General features: G+C 43.7%; 1 protein-coding gene across 2 annotated transcripts in view; it reads right to left on the reverse strand.

Annotated features, from left to right (window-relative positions):
• Nucleotides 1-9,173, reverse strand: part of RAB6A (RAB6A, member RAS oncogene family) — a 48,746-nt gene extending 39,573 nt beyond the window's left edge. Inside the window, exon 1 of one of the 2 annotated variants that reach the window (XM_079787863.1) lies at nt 8,538-9,173. In XM_079787863.1, the coding sequence (XP_079643989.1) occupies nt 8,538-8,607 (70 nt within the window). In that variant the 5' untranslated portion in view covers nt 8,608-9,173. The remainder of the gene's footprint in view (nt 1-8,537) is intronic. The other variant, XM_079787862.1, reaches the window with a different exon arrangement.
• Between the last annotated feature and the right edge of the window lie 17,951 nt (nt 9,174-27,124).

Below are 27,124 nucleotides of genomic sequence, written 5' to 3' on the forward strand. Positions count from 1 at the left end.
AGTCAGCAAAGGCTTCTTTGAAGAAGTAACTTCAAGCTGAAACCTAAAGGATGAGCTGGAGAGATCGCCTTTTGACTAAGATCAAGTGTGGGATAAGCTGGAGTTAACCAGGCAAAGGGAGTATGTAACAAGGTGGAGATTAGTGAAGAGCTACAAAAATGGGGGGGGAAAGGCCAGTATGGCTGAAAAAGAGAGATGCGGTAGGAGATGTGTTCAAGATAACAATGGGAAGATGGAAATGAGCCATATAATATAGTATGGTCCATGTAGATCCGTTGGAAAGATTTCAGACTTATTCCAAGAATGATTTTTTTTTAAATATGTTTTTATTGATTTTAGAGAGGAAGGGAGAAGGATAGAGAGATAGAAACATCAATGATGAGAGAGAATCATTGATCGGCTGCCTCCTACACCCCCCCCCCCCTACTGGGGATCGAGCCTGTAATCCAGGCATGTGCCCCTGGCCGGAATCGAACCTGGGACCCTTCAGTCCGCAGGCCGACGCTCCATCCACTGAGCCAAACCGGCTAGGGCTCAACAATTTTTAGGTGTGCAATTCAGTGGCATTAAGTACATTAACACTGTGTTGTTGTTTTTTGTTGTTAATCCTCACCTGAGGATATTTTTTCCATTGATTTTTAGAGAATGGAAGGGAAGAGGAGAGAGAAAGAGAGAGAAACATCGATGTGAGAGTCTGCAACTGAGGTACTCGCCCTTGACTGGAATCAAACCCAAGACGCTTCAGTCTGAGGGCCAACACCCTAACCACTGAGCAAACCAGCTGGGGCCACACTGTTTTTGTTTTAAGAAAGTTACTCTGATTTATATTTTTATAAAGTCCACTCTGATATCAATGTAGAGAATGGATTAAAGGGGAGGTTCAAGAATAGAGGCTGGAAGGTACAGAGAAAGCAACTGAAAAGATTTATATCTACTTTATTGCTCCTTGCTATTCTATGAGCAAGAATAGAGATTATATCTGAAGTTTTAACAGCTATATCCCCTGAAATGGATATATGACCTATAAAATTCTATGATTCTTAGAGTGGAAGCTTTAAAAAGCAAAGACATGTGTTTTTTATAGCATGTAACACCTTAATGAAGTCTGTATGGGGTGTTTGGGCAAGGTTTTATGCAATCTCACAACAGCAGGACAGGATAACCAGGTAGCTCAGTTGGTTAGAGTGTTGTCCCAATATGTCAAGGTTTCAGGTTCCATCCCCAGTCAGGGCACATACAAGAATCAACTAATGAGTGCACAAATAAGTGGAATAACAAATCAATGTTTCTCTCTCTCTCTCTCTCTCTCTCTCTCTCTCTCTCTCTCTCTCTCTCTCTCTTTCTCGCTTTGTTCCCTTTCTCTCTCAAATGAATAAATAAAAACTAAAAAAATAAATAAAGAACCCTTTGAAATTAAGATAGCAGAAATTGCCAGGCCGGTGTGACTCAGTGGTTGGACATCAACCCATGCACCAAGAGGTCCCTGGTTTGATTCCTGGTCAGGGTACATGTCTGGGTTACAGGCTCAATCCCCAGTAGGGCTTGAAGGAGGCAGCCAATCGATGTCTCTATCCCAACTATGTTTCTATCTCTCTATCCCTCTCCCTTCCTCTTTCTCTAAAGTCAATAAAAACATATTTTTAAAAAATGATAGCAGAAATACAACTTGATAGAATGAAAAAGTTAAGAAAATCTTTTGGGAATTAAATCAGAAACATAAAGAAATGAAGAAATAGGTAAGATAAAATCAGAGCATCAATTCAGGAGGCCTAAGAAGAATTTTAGAGAGAACTGAAAATAGAGAAGAGGATATCATTCTAGTTAAGAGAATTTCCTGAAACTTAAAAATATTAGTTTCCAGTATGAAAGGACTAATACTTATTAATCTGTACATAAAATGAAAATAGAGCCTGGCCGTTGTGGCTCAGTGGTTGAACGTCAACCTATAAACCACAATTCCATTCCTGGTCAGAGCATATGCTCGGGTTGTGAGATAGGTCCCCGGTGATGGTCGTACAGGAGGCAGCAGATCAATGATTCTCTTTCATCATTGACGTTTCTCTCTCTCTCTCCCTCTCCTTTCTTCTCTGAAATCCTACCTAATAAAATAGTAATATGCAAATTGACCGCACCTTCACTACGCCAAAGCCATGCCCACCAGCCAATCAGGGTGAGTATGCAAATTACCCAACAAAGGTGTCGGTTAATTTGCATATGCTGAGGGAGGGAGGAGTGAAGACTGAAGACAACTTAGAAGGAAGAGGGAGCAAAAGCAGAAAGCAAGGTGGCTGCCAGAGGAAAAGCCCAGGCGAGGCAGAGTGGGCAGCAGCGGCGCACGGGTGTAGGCGCAGCGGCTGCAAAGGGGAATTTGCAGAGATTCTTCCTGCAAATGGGCTACTAGTTAATAATCCTACCTAATAAAAAGGTAATATGCAAATTGACCATACCAGCAACACACCCACAAGCCACGCCCACAAGCCGCACCTACCAGCCAATCAGAGCAAGTATGCAAATTAACCCAACCAAGATGGCTACAGCCACAGAGAGCAAGGTTTCCAGGTAACAGAGCAAGCCAAGCTTTCCGCGAGCTGTTGCAGGCCTAAGCCTCCACTCAAGCTACAAAGTTTCAATTATAGAAGGTAAACAAATTCAAACAGAAATGGTGGCAGAATGGAGCTTGAGAGAGCAAGCCAGGGTTACCGGCGGCAACAGGGGAAGCAAAGCTTTCCGCACATCCTGTCCGGGCCCAGCCTCCGCTTAAGGCTACAAAGTTTCAATTATAGAAGGTGAATTAACTGCGACAGGAATGGCTGCCGGGCCCGGAGGGAGCAGCAGGCTTGGCTCCGCTCCAGGCTACAAAGTTTCAATTGTAGAAGGAAAATAAATTCCAGATACCAAGGCCTCCACTTGGGTTGCCAGGGGGCGTGGCTGGCCTGCCCCCTCAGGCCCCTCGCTCAGGCCACCCCACGCCCCAAGGGAACCTCCACCCTGATCTGGGACACCCTTCAGGGCAAACCAGCTGGCCCCCACGCCTGCACCAGGCCTCTATCCTATCTAATAAAAGAGTAATATGCAGATTGACCATCACTCCAACACACAATATGTCTGCCCCCATGGGGTCAAAGATCCTGCCCCCATGTGGACACAAGATGGCCACCACAAGATCGCCAGCAGGAGAGGGCAGTTGGGAGGCACCCGGCCTGCAAGGGAGGGCAGTTGGAGGTGATCAACCCTGCGGGAGAGGGCAGTTAGGGGTGACCAGGCCGGCAGAGGAGGGAAGTTGGGGGCAAACAGGCAGGCAGGGGAGAAGTTAAGCATCAACCAGGCTGGCAGTGGAGTGGTTAGTGGGTGATCAGGCTGGCAGGCAGAAGCGGTTAGGGGCAATCAGGAAGGCAGGCAGACAAGCAGTTGGGAGCCAGAAGTCCTGGATTGTGAGAGGGATGTCCGACAGCCCGTTTAGGCCCGATCCCGGTGAGTCTTATATAAGGGAGAACAAGAAATTATATTCATATTTGCTTGTGTCTACATAAAGAAATCCCAAATTTACACAAGAAAACATACATAATTACTAAAGGAGAAAGGGGATGGGTTGAGAAAAATGTGGTTAAATTACTTATTAATAACAAAGTTGGAGGGGGGAAAAAGTGGCCCAGATTAAAGCCATATGAGAAATGGATTAGATGATGTCTCAAAGTCTCCTCCAACTAAGGAATGCTTTAATTAAAGAATTTCAACTAAAGATTCTTAAACTATTACTCATATTTATAATGTGCCTTCCCTGAAACTCCATGCTCCATCCATTATCATTTCTCTGTACCTTTTAACTCTACTTTTCAAAGTAATTGCACTCATCTCACTATATTACATTAGGAATGATATATTTCTTTCCCAATGAAATTGCTTAAGAGAAGGTTCTACCAAACCAATGACAGAATAACAGGGTTTTTTCAGTGTTGTTTTATCCTCACCCAAAGATATTTTTTCCATTGATTTTTTTTTTTTTTTTTTGAGAGAGAGTGGAGGAGAGGGGGGAGAAGGGGAGAGAGAGAAACATCGTGTGTAAGAGAGACACATCGGTCGGTTGCCTCCTACATGTGCCCCGACCAGGGCAGGAATCGAGCCTACAATAAAGGTATGTGCCCTTGACCAGAAATCGAACTTGAGACCCTTAGGTCAGTAGGACGGTTCTCTAACCATTAAGCGAACTGGCTATAGCAGTTTTTAGTTAACATTGTTAAATTAAAATATTTACTAAGCTCTTCTCATGTGCCAGGCACTCTTTTAAATACACTTATTAAATAATTTAATCTTTACAGTAAGTTTACATGATAGACCCTATTATCTTTATTTTTAGATTAAAAAAACACACACACAAAAAAAACTGAGCCCTGGGTGGTGCTGTTCAGTTGTTATAGAGCGTCGGTCTGAGCATCAAAGGGCCTCGGATTTGATTCCTGGTCAGGGCACATACAAGAATCAACAAATGAATGCATGAATAAGTGGAACAACAAATCAATGTCTCTCTCTTTCTCTCAGGTCAATAAGTAACAATTAAATTAATCACATAAGCAGAGTTCTTTAGAGGCCTCAATAATTTGTAAGTGGCCGAAACCGGTTTGGCTCAGTGGATAGAGCGTCGGCCTGCGGATTCAAGGGTCCCAGGTTCGATTCCGGTCAAGGGCATGTACCTTGGTTGCGGGCGCGTCCCCAGTGGGGGGTGTGCAAGAGGCAGCTGATCGATGTTTCTCTCTCATCGATGTTTCTAACTCTCTATCCCTCTCTCTTCCTCTCTGTGGAAAATCAATAAAATATATTAAAAAATAATAATAATAATTTGTAAGTGTATAACTCATCTTAAAAAAAGTTTAAGTTCACTGATCTAGCCAATCTAAATTGTTCAGTATTCCTAGTCTCTCATAGTAAAATAATATTTTTAAGTCAAAAGAACTGATGTAGCCCTGGCCGGTGTGGCTCAGTTGGTTGGAGCGTCATCCCCATACACTGAAAGGTTGCAGACTCGATTCCCAGTCAGGATACATACCTAGGTTGCCCATTCCCAGTCAGGGTACTTACAAGAGGCAACCAGTCAATGTTTCCCTCTCACATCGATGTCTCTCTCTCTCTCCCTTCCTCTCTCTAAAATCAAAATTTTTAAAGAATGTTTAAAGAATTATTTTTAAAAAAGAAATAGAAATGATGTTAAAAAAAAATTTTAAATACCATGAAAAATAAGCAGTACTAGGCCAGGTATGTGCTTTTTCCTGATATCACATTTCCTAATTTGTAACCTACAATATTTGTTTGTAGTAATATCTTCTACAGTAAACCAAAATGACATTCCTAAAAGTACCTCTGCATTTCAAGACAATAGCGACAGGTAGTAAAAAAGGGATTCCTCAAAGAAACTTCAGATTCAAATTATGTATTTCAACATTCCTTTATTAAACCATGTACACTACTTAAATATAAAGAAACCATAAGAGTTTATAGGAAGACTACCAAGATTGATGTCATTTATTCAAACTAGGCTTCATGTACTGAAACAATGTATCGTCATACAGAGCATAAGACCTTAAATTTTTGATAATATAAATAAAACAGTCTATTACCTAAGTTCAAATCAGTTCCCTGAACACGTCTTAATGTCATTTGACATACTATTAGGTGCTATACTAACAGCAAATAATTTAGCAATAGCTTTAACAAAATAAAATAATTTTGCTCAACTCAAAAAAAAGTGTGAAATCCTGGCCAGTCTTCCTTTTTTTTTTTAGTGAAATGGTGAGAACAATAAATTACTGGGTTCCCTGCCCCAGGTAAGCATCTGTAGTATCCCTGAATACAATCAAATAATGTAAATATAAAATGTTATTGTTAAACCATTAATTATAGAAGGAAAAAATGTAGGTCTCTCCATAGCAAAGATTAATATAAGCTATAGCTTTGGTTACTTTTAGATTCAACCATTCATTCACCAAATATTTCAAGTAGAAAATGAGCCTGGCACTGGGGATACAATGAACAAAAAAAAAGTTTTTAATCATCATGGATGGGGCTTGCTTGCATTCTGTCTGCTGTGGGAAATAAGACAAAAACAAACACATAAAAAAATAAAATTATAAATGTGGTAAATGCTATTAAGGAAACGAACAAAGCTTTACCACAGATTTAGTCTCTGAAAGCTGAATTGTGGAATTCTAAAACCTAAAGATAAATAATTCATGAAGAGTTACATCAATATGACATGGATTCTACAGATCTTTGCTAATGTACAAAAAAATTACAGACATTGCCCATAAAAACAAAGATCAATCTGTCATTGTCAAAGCTATTGGATGGCATTACTTAGAAATATAGTAACCTCAAAAGACATTAACCTCACAGTTACATAGAGTTTAAAATAAAAAGCATATAAACAATCCTAAATAAAAATTCTACAAGGAGCTTAAGAAGACAGGACAATTAAATATGTTATCCAGAAATTAATGCTGAAACAAACAAAAAAAGACAAAAACTAAGGAAATCTGAATAAACTACAGGCTTTAGTTAATAATGTATTAATACTCGTTTATTAATTGTAACAAATGTACCATACTAATGTAAGATAATAATAGTGAAAACTGGGTGGGGCTATATGGAAACCCTCTGCATGATCATTTCAATTTTTCTATAAATTTAAAACTGTTCTGGCCCTGGCTGGGTAGTTCAGTTGGTTAGAGCATTATCCAATACACCAAGGTTGTAGGTTCAATTCCTAGTCAGGGCATATACAAGAATCAACCAAAGAATGCATAAATAAGTAGAACAACAAATCAATGTCTCTCTGACTGTCTATCTGTGTCTGTCTCCCTCTCCGTCACCACCGTGCCTCCTTTCCTCTCCCTCTAAAATCAATCAATCAATCAATCAATTAAAAAAGAAACAAGATTATACTTACTTCAGGAAAAGTCATAAGCAAAGAGAAGACTACATTTTTCCTTGGTAAGTGGAGGAGAGAAAATATGTTGAAAAGGAGAAAAATAATTTCTCAGGTCCAACTGGAAGCAATTTTGCAACTAATACTAACCTAGTTAGTGTTAGTATACATAATTAAAGTTCTGAACTTGTATCAGTTATCTTCTTTCCAACCAAAAGATAAATGTTTTCTATAACCTAACCTTTCTATAAGACAGCTAGCGGGTAACTCGATGTTGGAAGAGTTGGGAGAAACTAATCTCTCAATGAGTGAATTCTAAAGATGACCATGAAAAGTGTAAGAAAAAACAAAGGATTATAATCTCTAAATTGCCAAGTATCAAGTTTGCATAATACAGCATAAAATTGGAATTACCACAGGAAGCAATTTTAGAGACAACCATCACACTATTAGGACCCCGTATCTAATACAAACTACAGCGACAGCACAAGGCTGACCAGGTAAATGAGATAACAGTTTCGCTTATCAGATACTATGGAATATTAAGCATAAAAGAGTCATTTAGCTGAAGAGATATTACATATTAAATCTAATTTAAAAAACTAAATGATGAATCAATTCCTACTCCAACACTCTCTTAACCCCAAAAGAAATCCTCCAAACAAAGATGTTCGTTATTCTCAAACCTTCTCTCACAGGAATCGTAAATATATGATGGGAAAATACTCAAGAAGAAATGGAATAATTAACGTTTTCCTCAGTAATTCCTGTTTGCACCACCATGAGGAGAATCAGACACTGCTTCAGAGAAAAAGGAGAGGCGAGATGTGAAAAATTCCAAGCAAAAGGATCATGACATAGCATCTGGCAGAAATCGGGGAAGCATCAACACTGTCAGGAATGGAAGTCAAGAGAAGAAAAGGAGGTTTTCCAACAAGCCACAGCCTAACCCAAGGGGCAAAAATCGCCACTGCTGCCGCCTCTTCCCCCCCCCCGCCCCCCGCCCCGGCCCCAAGTCGCTTCCAATTCAGATACACATCCTCTATAACCCAGACTAATTCCCCACCCAGGTGAAACTCTCCAAGAATTTTACACGACCCGCACCTCCATGAGACCCGCACTTCTCAGGGCCCAGCCTCTAGGGAAAACAACGCCCAGATCCCACCCGCCTTGCCCAAGGTTGAAGAGGGCTGGCTCCCGGTTCCCGGGAAGGGGACTTGCCAGTGTGGGCCTCACAGAGCTGAGGAGCTGGGACAAGAGCAAGGACTCAGGGTGGGGCTCAAAGAAGGGGGCTGGGTGGGTGAGACAACGGAGACAGGAGGAAGAAAGGGAAGGGCGAGAGGCTGGGGCTGGGCGGAGTGGGGAGGGGACTGGGGAGGCCGGGCTGCGGGGAAAGGAGACGCCGGGATCGGGGACGAAAAGGGTCAAAATCCGACTGACGGATAGAAGCGAAAAGGAACCGGGTGGCTCAGAGGGGTCGCTGAAGCCGGGGAAGGGCTGGGGGTGGAACCCAGCGCGAAGGCGAGGCCGGCGGGGAGCCTCCGAGGACTGAAGGGCCGCACTGGGGGCGGTGCGGGGACGCTGCAGCCAGCAGCCAGGAGTGGGGGAGCCGCGCACTCACCGCTCTGCTCCCCCAGGAACACCAGCTTGAATTTCCTCAGCGGATTCCCGAAGTCTCCGCCCGTGGACATGATGGAGCTGGAGGAGCGACTGCCGCCTCAGCCCAGAGATCCTCCCGGACCGACGCTGCTCCAACCGGCTGACGGAAAGGGCGGATGCCGAGCTCTCTCGGCCCCTGCAGGGCCGGGCGGCGGAGCAAGGCTGGGGCAGGACTCCTCTTCACCGAGAGGCAACCGTCGCCGCCGCCGCCTCCCCGCGAAGTCGCCTAGCACCGAGCGAGGCCCGCGGCTGGGTAGGGAAGGAGGGCGGTATCGGAAGCCAGCGGTATGCTCGGGGTTCCCAAGGCTGGCGCCGTGTCGTTCTCAGCACCCGGCGCGGAGACTGGGCTGAGAGGCGGAGGGTGGCGGAGCCGGAGCCGCAGACGTCTGGGACCTCTGACACGCAGCGCCTCCGTTCCCACAGCAGCCGCCGCAGCCCAACCTGCTGAGTGCGCGTGCCTCTGGCGGCGCAGGGCGAGCCCGGGCACGAGCCCGCGCCCCGCCGGCCTTGGCGTGCGTACGTGCGTGCGTGCGTGCGCGCCACAGCCAGCGTCTTCCTGGGTCAGCCTGCTCTCCCGGCTCCCCCCGCGAAGCTTAGACGAGAGCCTGTTTGGTTTCGACTCAAGTCTAGAAGCCGGGAGGAGGCGGGACGGAGCCCGGAGGAAGTGAGGCGGGTGGAATAAGCGGAGGGGGCGGATACGTCACATACGTGATGAACCAATCGGAAGAGACCAAAGGCGGGACGGGCGTGAGGCGGCGGCAAGAACGCGCGCGGCCCTCGCTGGGTAGAAAGCGTCGTATCGCGGCGGCCATGCGAAGTGTGGCGCCTCGAAGCCTGAGGGCGGGGAAGTAAAGTGGGGCGGGGGCGGGGGCGGAATGGAGGCGGAATGGAGCCCTGCAATGTACTGGTGTGGTCCGGGAGCCAAGATGGGTACTAGGTTCCTCTATCCCGAGCCTGCAGACCTGCCTCACAATCCTCAGTTCCGCCCTTCACCTGTGCACCGACCCTCCTTCCCTTGTTCTTTCTTATCGTAAATCATCACACGAATTCTTATTAGGTACATTCTAGGCTGATGCTCCCAGGAGTTTCATAACTACTAGAAGAAGGGGCCCCCAGTTTTGCAGATGAGGAAAGTAAAGCTGAGGAAGGAAATTACTTAACAAAATTCACAAAAAAATAAGGTGGAACCCAGGTATTGTTTTTTTCTCCCCATTGAGTCTTTGCAACCTCCTTATTGATAAGCCCATCACTTCCCTGGCATGACCTAGCTTGGTCATCTGTTATGCGTCTTCCTCAGATGTTCACAACTCTAGGTGACTACCACATTCTACTGTGCCATCATGTAAAACAAACCCCTCATTGCACAGACAGTGACATTGAGGCCCATGTAGTGGGGGAAAAAACACACAAAACAACTTTGCAAAAAGGTCACACAATAATTTGAGGTAGAGCCTGATTGAGCCCAAATGTGGGGAAGGGGATGGTTTAAAGATCATCCATTCCTCCTAAAGCAGGGCTTCTAAACCTGCTCAGGATGGACCTCCCTTAAATCAGACATCTGAAGCATGAGCATTTTTCTTTGGAGAGGATCCACAGTGTGCAGCAGATTTTCAAACCAGTTCATGACCCAAATATGAAGGTTAATGTCACAGCTAAGAGGAACCCAAGGAAAAATGACAACTAAGTGTAATATGAATATAACTAACATGACAACTAAGCTGAATGGGATCCTCTAATAAAAAAATAACAAATAACATACAAAAACTAAGGAAATCTGAATAAAGGGGGGCTTTAGTTAATAACAATGATCAATATTGATTCATTAGTGGTGGCAAATATATTAATGTAAGATGAAACAGCAGGGGAGAGGTATATGGGAACTTTCTGTACTATCTGCTCAATTTTTCTGTAAATCTAACACTTAAAAAAGCAAAGCCTATTAATAAAAAATTAATAAACAAAAGATTAAGAATCATCAAATTAGAGAAATTTGTATCCACATCTCAGCATACTTCAGTCACTCCTCACCACTCTACATGACAGCATCCAAAAAAGTAATCTCTATCCTTGATGAGGACAATTAAAAACTGGTATCAAAAGTACTTCCCAAGTTGATAATAAAAAATAAGTTCCTATTTACCATATCCAAAAGATATTTACATAAATTTTCTCATTGTCTAAGGTCTATTACTTAATTACTAGTAGCTATAGAAATGACAGGATCAAACAAATGCCTTCTCAAACTAGGAATAAACTGCTGAACTATAATAAATTAAGAGGAGGAATAGAGGTTCATAAAGTATCATCTGTTCTGGCCTATGAAGACAACTGTTATATCCCCAAACTATCTTCTCTATCAACATTTACTGCTGTTCCTCTCAGCTAAGTGGCAAAAAAAAAAAAAAAAAAATGGAACATGCATCTAAAATGAAATGGTAAAACTCAGAGTCATGCTATGAACATTTGAATTTTTTAAAATATACTTTTATTGATTTCAGAGAGGAAGGGAGAGGGAGAGAGAGATAGAAACATCAATGATAAGAGAAAATCGTTAATCGGCTGCCTCCTGCATAACCCACACTGAGGATCAAGCTTGCAACCTTGGCATGTGCTCTGACCAGGAATGGAACTATGACCTCCTTGTTCATGGGTTAACGCTCAACCACTGAGAAACACCGGCCATACTGAACATTTGATTTTTTTAAAATGATTTGCTTTTAAAAGTAGCTTGTCAGGTTTGGGAAGGCTTTCCCAACCAGTAACTTAGAACCCTGGCACACACAAAGAACAGCCAATACCAAGAGACTATTTAAAAAGAAAAGCTCTTGCAAATAAGAGTAGCTATTTTTTTCTTTCTGATGATTACCAGGTTTTCTTTGTTTCCTGAAATTGCCTTTAAAGTAACATCTGAGGATTGAGATTATAATTACTTTGGACTTCCTCCAGAACTTTATGAATCAATTCCTCCATGCTGCTTTGGTCTCTGTAGCCTAGACAGGTGATGCTCTTCCTATTATTTTGAAGAGAATTATTTAAAACCTCAGATGTTTTAAGGTAGTATTTTGCATTGACACATATAAAGCCTCATTCCCTTCTGAAGCTACATTCATATTTACTGACTAATGTGTGTAAATCATATCTTTTGCCTTCAGAGTAAAACATGGTCTAAAAGTTACATATTAAGTGCTATGGAGTTCATCAAATGGAGAAATTACTTGGGAGAAGGAAGAATTTTTTTAAATATATATTTTATTGGTTTTTTACAGAGAAGAAGAGAGAGGGATAGAGAGTTAGAAACATCGATGAGAGAGAAACATCGATCAGCTGCCTCTTGCACACCCCCTACTGGGGATGTGCCCCCGCAACCAAGGTACATGCCCTTGACCGGAATCGAACCTGGGACCCTTGAGTCCGCAGGCCGACGCTCTATCCACTGAGCCGAACCAGTTTCGGCAGGAAAAGGAAGAATTAAAGAGGCCTTTTTCAAGGGTGCTTTCACTAACACTTTCACTTCCATAGTTTTCTACACACTGTTCTCTTTTCCCCTCCCTTCTACTCCCCAATTTCTACCCATCCTTCAGGTATCATCTTTAAAAATTTTTCAAGACTTCTTCTGTCTTCTCTCACCCCCAGCAAGTGTAAGTATTCCTGACTGTCCTCTCATTGTACCCTATTCTTCCCCATCATTTAATTATTATCCAAAAGTGGCCCAATGCACAAATGAAGATTCGTGCAAGAATGGGCCTTTGTTCCCCTAGCTGCTGGCACTGCCTTTGCTCTGGCCAGAGCAGCCTTTCTGCCTTCCCACACTGCCCAGAGGCCCAGAGCGGCTGGGGTGGTGCGGAATGCCTGCATCCCACCCCATCCCCAGCTGCTGGGAGCTTGCATATGCAAATTAACCCACCATCTTTGTTGGGTTAATTTGCATACTCACTCCTGATTGGCTGGTGGGCATCACGAAGGTATGGTCAATTAGAATGTTACTCTTTTATTAGGTAGATTGTCATTCTTCCCCACCTGACTATAAGCTCCATGAGGTCAGAGCTCAGGTCCTGTATCCCCAAAATTTCAGAATACTTGCAACATAGTAAGCATGCAACAGATACTTGCTGAATAAATGAAATAAATTAGAGAGAATATTTTTAGCTTTCTATAAAGGTTTGAATGGAATTCTGGCAGGTGGAGATAGAAGGGCAAGAACATTTTGGAAAAAGAGAACATCACTTTAATTGGAGAGAACAGCTTTTTAAAACGTTTTTATTGAATTTATTGGTGTGACATTGGTTAATAAAATTACATAGGTTTCAGATGTACTGTAATATATCATCTGTATATTGTATTGTGTATTCACCACCCCAAGTGAGCAAGGACAGCTTTTGGCAGCTCCAAATTGAAAGTACATAGAGCACTTTTCTTTTATCAATTTAAAACAAATTGTTAAGTTGAAGCCCATGAATGTGTCCAGGAAACTACCACATAGAAATCCTATCTAATAAAAGAGTAATATGCAAATTGACCATCACTCCAACATACAAGATGGCTGCCCCCATGTGGTCAAAGATGGCTGCCCCCATGTGGACACAAGATGGCCGCCACAAGATGGCCAGCAGGGGAGGGCAGTTGGGAGGGAACAGGCCTACAAGGGAGGGCAGTTGGGGGCAATCAAGCCTGCAGGGGAGGGCAGTTAGGGGTGACCAGGCCGACAGAGGAGGGAAGTTGGGGGCGACCAGGCCTGCAGGGAAGGGCAGTTAGGGGCAATCAGGCTGGCATGGGAGCAGTTAGGCATCAATCAGGCTGGCAGGGGAGTGGTTAGGGGGTGATCAGGCTGGCAGGCAGAAGCGGTTAGGGGCAATCAGGAAGGCAAGAAGGCAAGCAGTTGGGAGCCAGCAGTCCTGGATTGTGAGCGGGATCCCAAATTGGAGAGAGTGCAGGCTGGGCTGAGTGACACACACCCCGTGCACGAATTTCATGCACCAGGCCTCTAGTCCTATATAATAAAAGCCTAATATGCAAATAGATGGAATGGCAGAACAACCTGTGAAACAAACGGTCGCTATGACATGCACTGACCACCATGGGGCAGACGCTCAACGCAGGAGCTGCCCCCAGCCCGCAGGCCCCAGGCCAGCCAAGGCAGGTGCCAGCAGGGGTCCCCTGATCACCCCGCTGGTCGCCCCACAGAGGGAGGCAACTGGCACCAGGGGGTGGGGCTGGCAAGTGGGTGGCCCCAGGCCAGCCAAGGCGGCTGCCGCCCCCCCCCCCCCCCCCCGCCGACGATCGCCCCACTGGTTGCCCCACAGATTGGCCCTGATTACCGGCTAGGCCTAGGGACCCTACCCATACACAAATTTCATGCACCCAGCCTCTAGTTGTAATATAATTACAGCTTTTCTTTCCACCCCGAGAGATAAAAAGCTTCATTTTTTAAAAAAATATTTTTTTATTGATTTCAGAGAGGGAGAGGGAGAGAGAAATAGAAACATCAATGATAAGAGAGAATCATTGATCAGCGGCCTCCTGCAGCACACCCCACAGGATCGAGCCCGCAACCCAGGCATATGCCCTAACCGGGAATTGAACCATGACCTCCATAGGTCAATGCTCAACCACTGAGCACCAGCCAGATGACACAAAGCTTCTTGAAAGAGGACTGAGATTTTATCATATTCCTTGTGTCAGACACTATTGGTTGTCTGTCCAAGAACAACAACGACAACACACACACACACACACACACACACACACACACACACACACTTCCACAACATGTATTAAAAAAGTCAGATACTTTTCCAGGTTCCCTTTAGTTAAGACACAGGCACCTAACTTTATCTGAACTAGTGGCAGATGAAAGAAATATCCCAGAGACTTCTAAGATAAATTTTCTTCCCCGATGAAAAAAGATAGATGAGGAAAAACTGCCGTTTTTCTGCCATTGGATATGTTTATATAAAGATACTAGAGGCCCGGTGCATGAAAATTCATGCACTGGAGGGGGGGGTCCCTCAGCCCGGCCTGCCCCCTCACACAGTCCAGGAGCCCTCAGGGGCGGGAGGCAACCTGGTGATCAGGGGAAGGCAACGCCCCATCACACCTTTGCTGCTGCTACTGCCAGCAGCGCAAGCCTCGGCCAGCCCTGGTTACCTGAGCCTCAGGTGACCCTGGGTGGCTGAGCAGCCGCCATTCGAGGCTTTCCTGCACCTTGGGCCGGCTCTGGGTGGCTGGGCAGCTGCCATCCAGGGGTTGCCTGCACCTCGGGCCAGCCCTGGGCAGCTGGGCAGCCGATATCTGAGGCTTGTCTGCATCTCAGGCCAACCCTGGGTGGCTGGGGGGCCAAGGGGACTGGGGGACTCTGGAGGCAGGCGCGCAGAGCGGCCAAGCCCACGGGCCCAGCCTTACCACGCACCTGCTGCCCGGGCGGGGCTGAGGGGACTGGGCGCCACCATCTTGTGGCTGTGGGCACCACCATCTTTGAGGGCAGGGCAGTCAATTAGCAACGGTGTCAGGGTCAATTAGCATATTCCCTCTTTATTAGATAGGATATCTAGAGCTCAGACATCTTGTGAATATTAATATGTAATCCTGAAGAAAAAAGCCAAACCATTGATGATGGCTAAGCAGAAAGCTAAAAGATATCACTGAACCACTATGTTATCCCTAGAATTAGCCTTACTCTGGATTTATTTTTTAGCAAAATAGAAATGTCTTTATATTTAATAATGTCTTCATAATATGTCTTTGTCATTGTTACTTGCAGTGGAAAGCATATGACAGTCTCATCTTTCAATCCCTTAAAACACCTTGCACATGCCTAGCTGGTGTGGCTCAGTTGGTTTGGTAGTCCCATGCACCAGGAGGTTGCCATGTGCAGGAGGCAGCTGATCCATGTTGTGCTCTCACAATGGTGTTCTTTCTCTCTCCCTCTCCCTTCCTCTCTCTTTAAAAATCAATAAACTATTAAGAAGAAAAAAACAACAACACCTCGCACAGTTCCTTGAACATTAGGCACTCAATACTGTGTGTGTGTGTATGTGTGTGTGTGTGTGTGTGTGTGTGTGTGTGTGCGCGCGCGCGCGCGCACATGTTTGAATAATTCAGTAATAGTTATCAAACTGGAATTGCCTTTTTCTTTTTACTACTCCCTAAAAAAAGTATTGCTCTTGGAGAGGCAGTAAATCAATAAAAGGAGAAAAACTGTCTGGGTAAAAGTGCTGAAATGATATTGCTCATATTGGAAACAAATAATAGCTTTGGCAAGAATTCAAATTCCATCAAATGTGAAACGCTTCTAACCCACTATGCAGGTTATTATAGTCATTGATACTAAAAATAATAGTGGGTCAATATACAAAGCATAAAAATGACAAATGCTCAATAATTCAAGGTGACCAATTAAATGAGCACAAGTAAGACAAGGTATGTTTAAGCAACTTTCATTTTTTAAAGGACTAGAAGGAAAAAAAAGAGGGGGAGTCCTCATGGCAAAAGCCATTTTCCAAATACCTTGACCTACAAGGATGTGGCATGGGAGAAGTATAAAGTCTATTTAGTCAAGGAGGAAGAGAAGGAATGGTCCTTCCTGTGATTATAGCCAATTTTTTAAATCTTTCATATAGGCAATTTATAAGCTAAGACAGAAGATATTTTTGCTAAAGCTTGATCTACAGAATCTATTTTTTGATCATTCCATTTTGTTCTCTTCATGTGAATCATGGTTCTTGTTATGAATAATGTGATTTCTCAGAGCCTTAGATGTGGGGTGTGACTTCCAGGCTTTGAAATTGCAGTGAGGGAAGAGGTTCCTTTTTTTTATACTCGTCCAGAATGTGTAATACCTGACACATTGCTGGAGCTCTCCTCTCCTCATACTCTATCCCCCACAAATAATAAAGTCTCCTCTAAGAGTACAGAAGAATGAACCCCTCCACCTGCTACTAAGAGATAATCACTCTTTGAGTAGAAGAGGACAATTGCATCTACTTCTGTTTATGTAAAGAACAGAACATCTTAGGACAGAAAAGTGAGGCCAATACTATTTGCACCAAAATGCCAACAAACGGTACAGCCAAAATGTAACTTGCGTAAGATGCCAAGAGAAACCATCTTTTTGTGAATATTTCTTTGCATTTTTGGATAGCACAAAGTGACTAAAACTTTATTTTATATAAAAGTCAAAAGATATCAAGCCCTGGCCGGGTAGTTCAGTTTGATAGAGCATCGTCCTAATATGCCAAGGTTGCAGGTCAACCTCTAGTCAGGGCACATACAAGAAGCAAGCAATGAATGCATAAATAAATAGAACAATAAATTGATGTTTCTCTCTCTCTTTCTCTCTTTAAAAGTCAATAAATTAAAAACATTTTTAAAAAGCTATCAAAATCATTACAGCAGTTTGTAGCTGAAACTATCCAGTGAGATAAACCACATTATTCAGAAAAACTCAACAACCTTCCAGTTTTAGGATGGTAGATTAAAGATGTTTCTGCCTCCTTCCTTTTCTGAAATTGTTCCAAAACAAGAATAAAAAATAAAAAAGGAAACTCTATCTTTGATATCTGTAACCCAGAACCATAATATTTTAAGTTTGTAGACAAAGATAGAGCAGTGGTAACTGACTACATAGAGTATAGAAAATGCTTACTGAAGGGCAAGGTAAAAAGAAGCAAGCCAATCAGCCAAGCAGAACCCCAGAAAGGCGCAGGAATGTGAAACACTGGTTACCACAAAAGTGGGGGTAAGGAAAGAGGTCAAAAACAAGGGAATTGTATCAAAGAATATATAAACAGTAGTTATAAACCTATCCCTCTCTATGGGGGCTCTGGACTTAGATAACCAAGCATAATCGAGTACGAGGGTGAGGTGCTGCCAGAAGATAGGGGGATTAATCATTAAAAAAGAAAAGAGGACTCAGACAACATCGTACACTAACTAGCCCTGACATCTATAGACTGCTCCATCTAATCACAACAAAATGTGTAACAACCCAAGTGCACATGGAATATTCTCCAGAATAGACCATATCTTAGGCCATAAAACAAGGCACAGTGCATTTAAAAGGACTGATATCTTACAAAGTATGTTCTCTAGCCACAATAGAATGAAATCAGAAATCAATAACAGAAGGAAATTTGGGAAATCCACACATACGTCAAAATTTAACAACACACTCCTAAAAAAAAATCAAGTCGAAGAAGAAAGCACAGGGCAAATTAGATAATACTTCGAGATAAATAAAAAAATGAAACACAGCCTATCAAACTCATGGGAGATGCAGCAAAAGCAGTACTTAGAGAAAATTTTACAGCTATAGATTCCTATATTAAAAAAAAAAAAAAAGGCAGCCGAAACCGGTTTGGCTCAGTGGATAGAGCGTTGGCCTGCGGACTGAAGGGTCGCGGATTCGATTCCGGTCAAGGGCACGTACCTTGGTTGTGGGCACATCCCCATTGGGAGGTGTGCAGGAGGCAGCTGATCGATGTTTCTAGCTCTCTGTCTCTCTAAAAAATCAATAAAATATATTTTAAAAAATAATAAAATAAATAAAAAGGCAGACCTTAAAACAACAGTCTAACCTTCCACCTTAAGAAACTAAAAAAAAAAAAAGACAGACAAGGAAGGATATAATGCTGATTATGTAACAGAATAACCAAGGAGTCTGGGCTGCCTAGCACTACTTGAGCCAATTCAGAAGAGAAACAGGGTTGAATCATATATGAGCATTTATTCCAATAATGCCGGCAGGATGGGAGAGCAGCAGGTCATCCACAAAAATCTGTTCTACCCCTCCTCATAAATCAACTGCTTATATTGGGTAGAGGGGCAAAGATTACGTTGGAAAGTAAGAATTACAGGCATGGGAAAGTAGGCAAGTTATGATGGTTACAGGCAATAGGGCTGGGAATAGCAAAGAACAGGTGCCTCCCGGCACCTCTGGAACCAGATTACAGGCAATAGAGGCAGGGGCGGGGGCGGGGGGGGGGGTTGCAAAGGGTAGGTGCCTCTAGGACTAGATTGTTTCAGCCACGGGGTTGTAAATCTTTCCATAATGATAGACAGCTCTCAGAAAAGAAGGATGGATTATATTCCAATGTTAGCGCCCATGTCCCAGGGCATGCAACTCTCAGCCAGGTTAGAATATGCTTTTTCTAATCAGAACAGAACCATCATGGTTAACAGAGCAGGATTAATATTTCTTATAATTATAACTAGTCCCCAATATTCTATTTCTGCCCCTAATAATTAGAACAGGAATATGTGAAATAAAGAATAGAAAACCAGCCGAAACCGGTTTGGCTCAGTGGATGGAGTGTCGGCCTGCGGACTGAAAGGTCCCAGGTTCAATTCCGGTCAAGGGCATGTATGTACCTTGGTTGCGGGCACATCCCCAGTGGTGGGTGTGTGTAGGAGGCAGCTTATTGACGTTTCTCTCTCATCGATGTTTCTAACTCTCTATCCCTTTCCCTTCCTCTCTGTAAAAAATCAATAAAATATGTTTTTTTAAAAAAGAATAGAAAACCATAGAGAAAATCAATGAAACCAAAAGTTAATCTTTGAAAAGATTAACAAAATCAACAAACCTTTGGCTAGACCAGTGGTCGGCAAACCGTGGCTCGCGAGCCACATGCGGCTCTTTGGCCCCTTGAGTGTTCTAACACCACTTCTTCAAAATAGACTCGCCCAGGCCGAAAACTGACTTCTGCACATGGGCCACGAAGTTTCAATCGCACTGTACGTGCGCCCCCGCACGTGGTATTTTGTGGGAGAGCCACACTCAAGGAGCCAAAGAGCCGCATGTGGCTTGTGAGCAGGAGTTTGCCTTTTACCTTTGCCTTTCTCTCTCCTAAGCTCAAGGGCCCTTCTTTTGCTTCTGTAATTTGTTTCCTGTACCTATGCAGCCCAGCTGGCTCATTCTACAACCTCTGTAATTATCTAAATAAACTTTCTCTTGTAATTTGAAAACAAACAAATTAGATGACCTAGATCAAAACTCCAAGAAAGACACAAACTACCAAAACTGACACAACAAGAAATCTGAATACACCTATAACAAGTAAAGAGATAAAATTAATAATAAAAATTTTTTTCCCAAGGACCTGATGACTACACTGATGAATTTAAATTTGAATTAATACTAATACTAATACTTCACAGATTGTTCCAAAAAGTAGAATGTGAGGTAACACTTCCCAATTCATTCTATGAGGCCAGTATTAACCTGTGACTACAACTACACAAAGACCTCTAAAGAAAAAAAGAAAACTACAGAGCAATACTCCTTACACACATTGCTTACAAAAATACTAGGATACCTAACCCAGCAGCATGTAAAAAGGATTATATACCATGACCAAGGAAGAGTTATTCCAAGAAGGCAAGATCTGTTGTCAACATTATGCTTACTGGCAGGGGAGATACCATGATCACAAAGGTGGTTTTTCCAGGGCCAGGCTTATGCATTGCACCCTGGATATGCTGACCCCTATGATTTCCTTAAATGTGGGAAACTCGACTGCATAATTTGTGGTAGTCGGGGACTGTGTTCGTGCTCTCCCCGGGGGGAAAAAAAGAGCTAAAATTATAAAATGTTTATAAAAAAACATAAGTGAATGCCCTAGCCGGTTTGGCTCAGTGGATAGAGAGTTGGCCTGCAGATGAAACGGTCCCAGGTTTAATTCCAGCCAAGAGCACATGCCTGGGTTGTGGGCATGATTCCCCCCCACCCCAAGTAGGGGGTGTGCAGGAGGCAGCCAATCAATGATCCTCTCATCATTGATGTTTCTATCTCTCTCTCTCTCTCCCTTCCTCTCTGAAATCAATTAAAAAATATTTTTTAAAAAGAAAACATAAGTGAAAATCTTTGTGACCTTAGATTAGGTCTCTTAGATATGGTCCCTTAGATATGACACAAAAGCACAAGTAATAAAAAAGGATAAAGTGGACTGCATTAAAAATGAAAACTTTTATGTACCAAAACATACTATCAAGAAGTTAAAAGATAACACTCAGAATGGGAGAAAATATTTACAAATTATAAATCTGATAGGAGTCTAGTATCCAGAATATATAAAGAACTTTTACAACTCAACAATAAAAAGAAAAATAACCCAATGAAAAACAAACATAGGATTAAATAGACATTTCTCTGAAGAAGACATATAAATGATCAATAACCAAATGAGAAAATACTCAACATAATTAATCACTGGGAAAATAAAAATCAAAACCACAAGATACTACTTCAAACTCACTAGGATAGCTAATAATTAAAAACACAGAGCCCTAGCCGGTTTGGCTCAGTGGATAGAGCATTGGCCTACAGACCGAAAGGTCCCAGGTTCCATTCCAGTCAAGGGCATGTACCTCGGTTGCAGGGGCCCTGGCCAGGGAGCATGCAGGAGGCAACCAATCGATGTGTTTCTCTCACATCTATATTTCTCTCTGTCTCTCCCTCTCTCTTCCACTCTCTCTAAAAATCAATGGAAAAATATCCTCGGGTAAGGATTAAAAATAAATCTACACTAATAAAAGAGAAACATGCAAATTACCATCAATCTGCTACACTACCAGCCAATCAGAGTGAGTATGCAAATTAACCTGAAAACATGGTGGCAGCCCTGCGCACCCCCCCCCACCCCCCCCACCCTGCTCTGGGCCTGTGGGGGTCGGAGAAGTCGGGCACCAGCTGAGGCTGGCTGCAGCCAGGGAGACCAAGAAGCCGCCTGCCCCATGATCCCAGGCCGCAGACAGCAGCAGAAGCCTCACGTCCGCCTGCCCCATGTCCTAGGGGAGACGGAGAAACCTGGCCCCATCGCCTGAGGCTGGGTGCGGTCTGGGAGACAAAGAAGCTGCCTGCCCCATGATCCCAGGCCACAGCCAGCTGGAGAAGTCGCCCACACTGCACCCCAGGGAAGACGGAGAAGCCGCCTGCCTGCAGTCCAGGCGCCAGCACCTGAGGCTGGCTACAGCCTGGTAGACGGAGAAGCCGCCCACCCTGCGGTCCCAGACGCCAGCAATTGTGGCTGCAGCCCAGGCGAAGCCACCTGCCCACCATCCCCTGCGGCTGCAGGCGGCCTGGGTGCCTTTGGCTGAACAGAGGGAGGGAAGCCTGGATCCCGGGTGCCTGTGGTCAGATGAAGGAGGGAATCCTGGGTCCCGGATGCGGATGGGATGCGGGGCTGAGGCAGAGGTGGTCAGGGGCAATCAAGCCAGCAGGGGAGCAGTTAGGGACAATCAGGCTGGCAGGCAGAAGCAGTTAGGGGCAATTAGGCATGCAGGCGAGCAGTTAGGAGCCAGCAGTTCTGGATTGTGAGAGGGATGTCTGACTGCCGGTTATCCCCTGAGGGGTCCCAGATTGGAGAGGGTGCAGGCCGGGCTGAGAGACAACCCCCCTCCCCTGTGCACGAATTTCATGGACTGGGCCACTAGTAAGTAAATAAAAACATGGAAAAAAAAACAAGTATTAACGTAGATGTGGAGCATTTTGAACCATCAGACATTGCTGTTGGGAATACAAAATGGTGCAACCACTTTGAAAATCAGTTTTTTCCTCACAATGTTAAACATATGGTTGTTGTGACTGTAAACCAGCTCCTGCTCCATCCCTACACTCGGCTGCCCCTCAACCCGCCTCTGCCTGACCCTGGCCTTTAACATCCCCCACCCTCTTCGCCCCTGGTCAGCAGGAAGTAGCCAGGACGATTTCGGTGCCCTCTATCACCAAAAGGCCGGGATGTTAGGTTGAGGCAGGGGGGAAGTCCAGAGCCCATGCAAGCATCTGCAAGGTAGATGTTGACAAAGATAACTGGCGCCTTCCTAGACCCCTGGCCCGAGGCAGGAATTCCACACCTCTCATGCCCTCCACCCTCCCCTCACTAAACAGCTGTATAAAAGAAGTACCTATGCCCCCTTTTTGGCAAGAACTTCCCTGGCCCACTCTCTGACCAGCGAGTTTCGCCCCGGGTGCAAGATTTCATCACCTGGACTCTGTGTCTTGTTTCCTGCATCGCAAACCTTTCAGTTGTCATATGACTCAGCAATTCCACCTCTAGGTATACACCCAAGAGAATTGAAAACACATGTCCACACAAAAATGTGCACAGAAATGTTCACAGGAGCATTATTCCTGGGATGAAAATGTTTGGAAATTATAATGGTGATGGTTGTGCAATATTGTGAAAGTAGGTAATGCCATTGAAGTGTGCCCTTAAACTGGTTAAAATAGAAAATTTCATGTTATATACATTTTACCATAATTTTTAAAAAAGTAAAACTGACCTAGGCCTAAGACCAGGTGATTTCTAGGTAGGGTGGCTGTAAGTTCCAGAACAGTCCACATTTACGACTGTAATTATCAATAGTATCCCCTCAGGCTCTCCAAGTTGTCCCAATTTGAACAATGAATGACGTGGTCACTCTATTGGTCTCTAAGGATCTCTGGTTTTCAGTGGTTCTGAAACCTTAACCATGGGCCTTAGGACCATGTAAAGGTTTTGTGATGACATCACCTCTCCAAAACTAAAACCCACTGGCCTTCGGAGAATTGGAGGCAGCGCAGAGGACGTCTACGCGTCACACAGGCCCTGCTCCTAGGGGCAAACCACAATTTGCATGGAGTCCGCGACTTGGGAGGGTGCCGCTGGGGCGGTGGAAGCAAACGCCCGGCCCCACCCTCTTGCGTCCGGCCACACTCAGCATGGCCAGCGAGAGATGGGCGGCCCCTCTCGTCCAAACTTGGTTCAGCGGACCAATGGGAACAGACAAGGGGCGGGATTTATGGGAGGAGGGGGCATGGGCCCGAGGGCGTTGCGGGTGGCCCGGACCACGCCTGCCTTGCTGGCTTGTTGCAGCTGCCACGTAATTCCCAGTGTTGCTGGATTTTGCCCGTTTGGTGCCACCGTCAGCGCTTCCGGGTTGAACTCCAGCAGAGCTGATCAGTCCCCACCCCGTCCAGTGCTAATCCCTCCTCCCCCTTCAAAGCCCAAGTCAAAGCTCAGCTGGCTCCTCCCTCTCCTTTGGGACGACTCTACCTCCCAACTCCGAGATAAATTGTTGTGTGTCCTCACACGTTTGAACGTGAAACATTTCTTTCTGATTATACAATATATGCATAATTTAGAAAATTGGGAAGAGCATAAATATCAAAGTAAAATTAAAAAGCATTAAAATGAAAATGAAATAAAAAATGATTTATTATCCTGTCAACCAGAATGCTGTAAAAAAAAAAAAAAGTTGGTGAAGGCCAGGGATAGCAGTGGGCTGGAAGGGGTCAATGGGGGAAAAAGGGGACATATGTGATTACCTTTGGCCATTCTTTTATTTTTTTCCCCTCTTGTTTTAATACCATTGGGACAATGCTGTAAAAAAAAAATTGCATTGTTTTATTACATGCTAAGTATTTTTCCTTATCATTTTAATTTTATGCATACTATAAAGTATTCCGTGGGTGAATGTGCCATTATTTTGTTTCCAATGGCATTTAAGCACTTGGAACTTTAAGTGAATAACTCATTGGAGGTGGGGCAGATAGAGTAGGAGAGGCGAGTAAGAACTGGCAATTCCACAACTTCATCCTCCCTTTGTAAAGCTGTTCCACAAGAATTACAAGATTTTAGAGTCATTACAGACTTAACAGTCTTAGGGTTCTTCTAGAGTATTACAATCTTGAGAAACTCAGAATCATAATATCTTGAGGGTCGTAGGACCTCTGAAGAAACAAGTCCAAACTTTCACCAAATGTAGGAGTATAAACAATCAGAGCCGTCTCAAGTGTGGGGTCCTTTACATTTAGAATGTCACCTTTTACTAGCTCTAGTCAATCTCTCTCCTGTATCAAAATGGCTCTAACAAGTCTTTACCGACGGGTCAAGGAATAAGTTAGGATTCCAGCCCTAAATTCTTCCTAGGTAGGAACTTTACTAGGTATCTAAATGCTGTTTGTCTTGCACTACCATTTCTAAGTAAAAGCAGGGCAGGGAAGGGGGGATTTTATGTGGATCTGTTCACTTATTTATTTGATTGGAGAGAAATACTCTTGGTCTCTTTGGGTCTCTTCCATGAAACCATGGATGGTAAATGGACTGACTGCTCAGGGGTTTTATAATAATGATAAATTGGCCTGAATAGGGGTATCCAACTAACAATGATCAAATGAGTAATGTTGAGTGGTAGTAATTGGATAAAAGAGCACTGGGCTAAGAGACTAAAAACCTGGCTCTACTTTTAAAAGATGTGATGTTGAGCAAGTCACTTCAACTCTCTGAATCTTAATTTCCTCATCTTGTGATGAGTATTTTAAGTCCTTTGCTTGCTTCATTAGATCATGTTGAAGAACAACTGGGAAAATGTTTATGAAAGTGTTTTTAGAAAAAACAAGGCACTGGTGTGTAGGAAGAGATCAACCAAAGAACTTGTATGCATACATGCATAACCCATGGACACAGACAAGAGGTTGGTGAAGGCCAGGGATAGCAGTGGGCTGGAAGGGGTCAAGGGGGGAAAAAGGGGACATATGTAATACTTTCAACAATAAAGATTTTTTTTAAAGGCAGTGTATTTTGTTATTATTACTGGATGGCATAAATTTTTTAAAAAGAAAGTTTTGAAACAAAAAATACCTTTTATTTTTTATTTTAGAGAGAGAGAAACATCAATTTGTTGTTCTACTCATTATGCATTCATTGGTTGATTCTTTTTTTTAAATGTATTTTTATTGATTTCAGAGAGGAAGGGAGAGCAAGGGAGAGATAGAAACATTAATGATGAGAATCATTGATCAGCTACCTCCTGCATGTCCCCTACTGGGTGATGGAGACTACAACCCTAGTATATGCCCTGACCAGGAATCCAACTGTGACCTCCTGGTTCATAGGTCGACACTCAACCACTGAGCCACACAGGCAGGGCTGGTTGATTCTTATATGTGTCCTGACCAGAGATCAGACCCACAACACTGGTGTATCAGAACCAGGGCTGTTTTGAAACTTTTAAAGAATCATCATAATTAAGATAATTGGGAGAGGAGATATGGCAAAAGCCAAGTGGTATAGTAACTTTCCTAGGTCCATATGACCACTTCTTATGCCATGATAGCATTATTAACTCAGGGTAGCTTCTGTTTTACTCTGAAGAATTTGCCTCTTTGGCTTGGAAAGAACAGAATTATCTCAAGTGATTTAGGTTGGAGATTTGTTGAGTATTTCATTGTTAGGATATACATGCTGGAGGACCATTAAATGCTGAGCAGTCCAGATTCAGAAAGAGTTAGGATACAGGAAGAGAGGGTGGTTCTGGATTCAAGAAGGGGCTATGGACCACAATAGAGTTGGAAGGTCTGGCTTCCTCTTATCTAGACTTGAAAAATAATATGTTCACTTGGATTGAGCCTTAGTTTCCGCATCTGTAAAATGGAAATAACAATAATAGAAATGTTATCTAACTGGGTTACTGTCTATTTATGGCAGAATAATGGCATCCAAGATCATGAGAGATGAAAGGGCCTTAGAAATTATATATATACTAGAGGCCTGATGCACGAAATTTGTGCATGGGTAGGGTCCCTAGGCCTGCCTGGCGATCAGGGCCGATGTGTGGGGTGACCAGTGGGGTGATTTGGGGGGGGTCCCTCCACTGGCACTCGCCTTGGCTGGCCTGGCACTGCCTGCTTGCTGGTCCCACCCCCCACCAAGGCGACCCGTGGAGCGATGTGGGGGGCGGCACTGGCTTGTTCTCCAGTCAGCCCCGCCCCTGCCGGTTGCCTCCCTCTGTGGGGGCAACTGGTGGGGTAATGGGAGGGCCGCCCCGTTGGCACCTGCCTTGGCTGGCCTGGGGCCTGTGGGCTGGGGGCAGCTCCTGTGTTGAGCATCTGCCCTCTGGTGGTCAATGTGTGTCATAGCGACTGGTTGTTCCATCGGTTGTTCCGCCATTCAGTCAATTTTCATATTAGGCTTTTATTATATAGGATATAGGATAAAATGGGGAGCTGATCTAATTAGAGCAGAAGGCAGGAGTTCTGGATGATAGCCTAGTCCACTTGGCCTTTGCCTTGATCTGAGAGCTCCAGTCCATCACCCTCATTGTACAGATTTGGATGCTGAGCCCTAAAGAGAAGAAGTTACTTGCTCCAACTCATCCAAGTCACATAATGGTAGTGGTGGGACTTGAGCCCAGATTTCTTAAACTCCAGTGTGGTGTTCTTTCCCTGAATATAAGCTGCTTCCTAAAACATAGAATGTGTATAAAAAGCTGAAATTGTCAGGAGTAAAAGTATTAAGACTCAAAAGGATAAATAGGTAATGGATATGATCAGGCAATTCACAAAGGAAATACAATTGGATAACAAAATATGGGGAAAGGTTCAATCAACAGAAAATGAAAATGAAAACTGCAACTTATAAACTATCAAGTTTGCAAATATTTTTGATATGCATATTTTTACTTGCCAAATGTGGAAAGTTTTCAAATATATTAAAATTCAATTATTATAAAGGTGTGGTAAAACAAGAAACAAGTAAATATAGCTATTTGGCAAAATATGCCAATAGCCTCAAAATT

Source organism: Cnephaeus nilssonii (genome assembly GCF_951640355.1).
Source record: "Cnephaeus nilssonii genome assembly, chromosome: 13".
Taxonomy (NCBI): Eukaryota; Metazoa; Chordata; class Mammalia; order Chiroptera; family Vespertilionidae; genus Cnephaeus; species Cnephaeus nilssonii.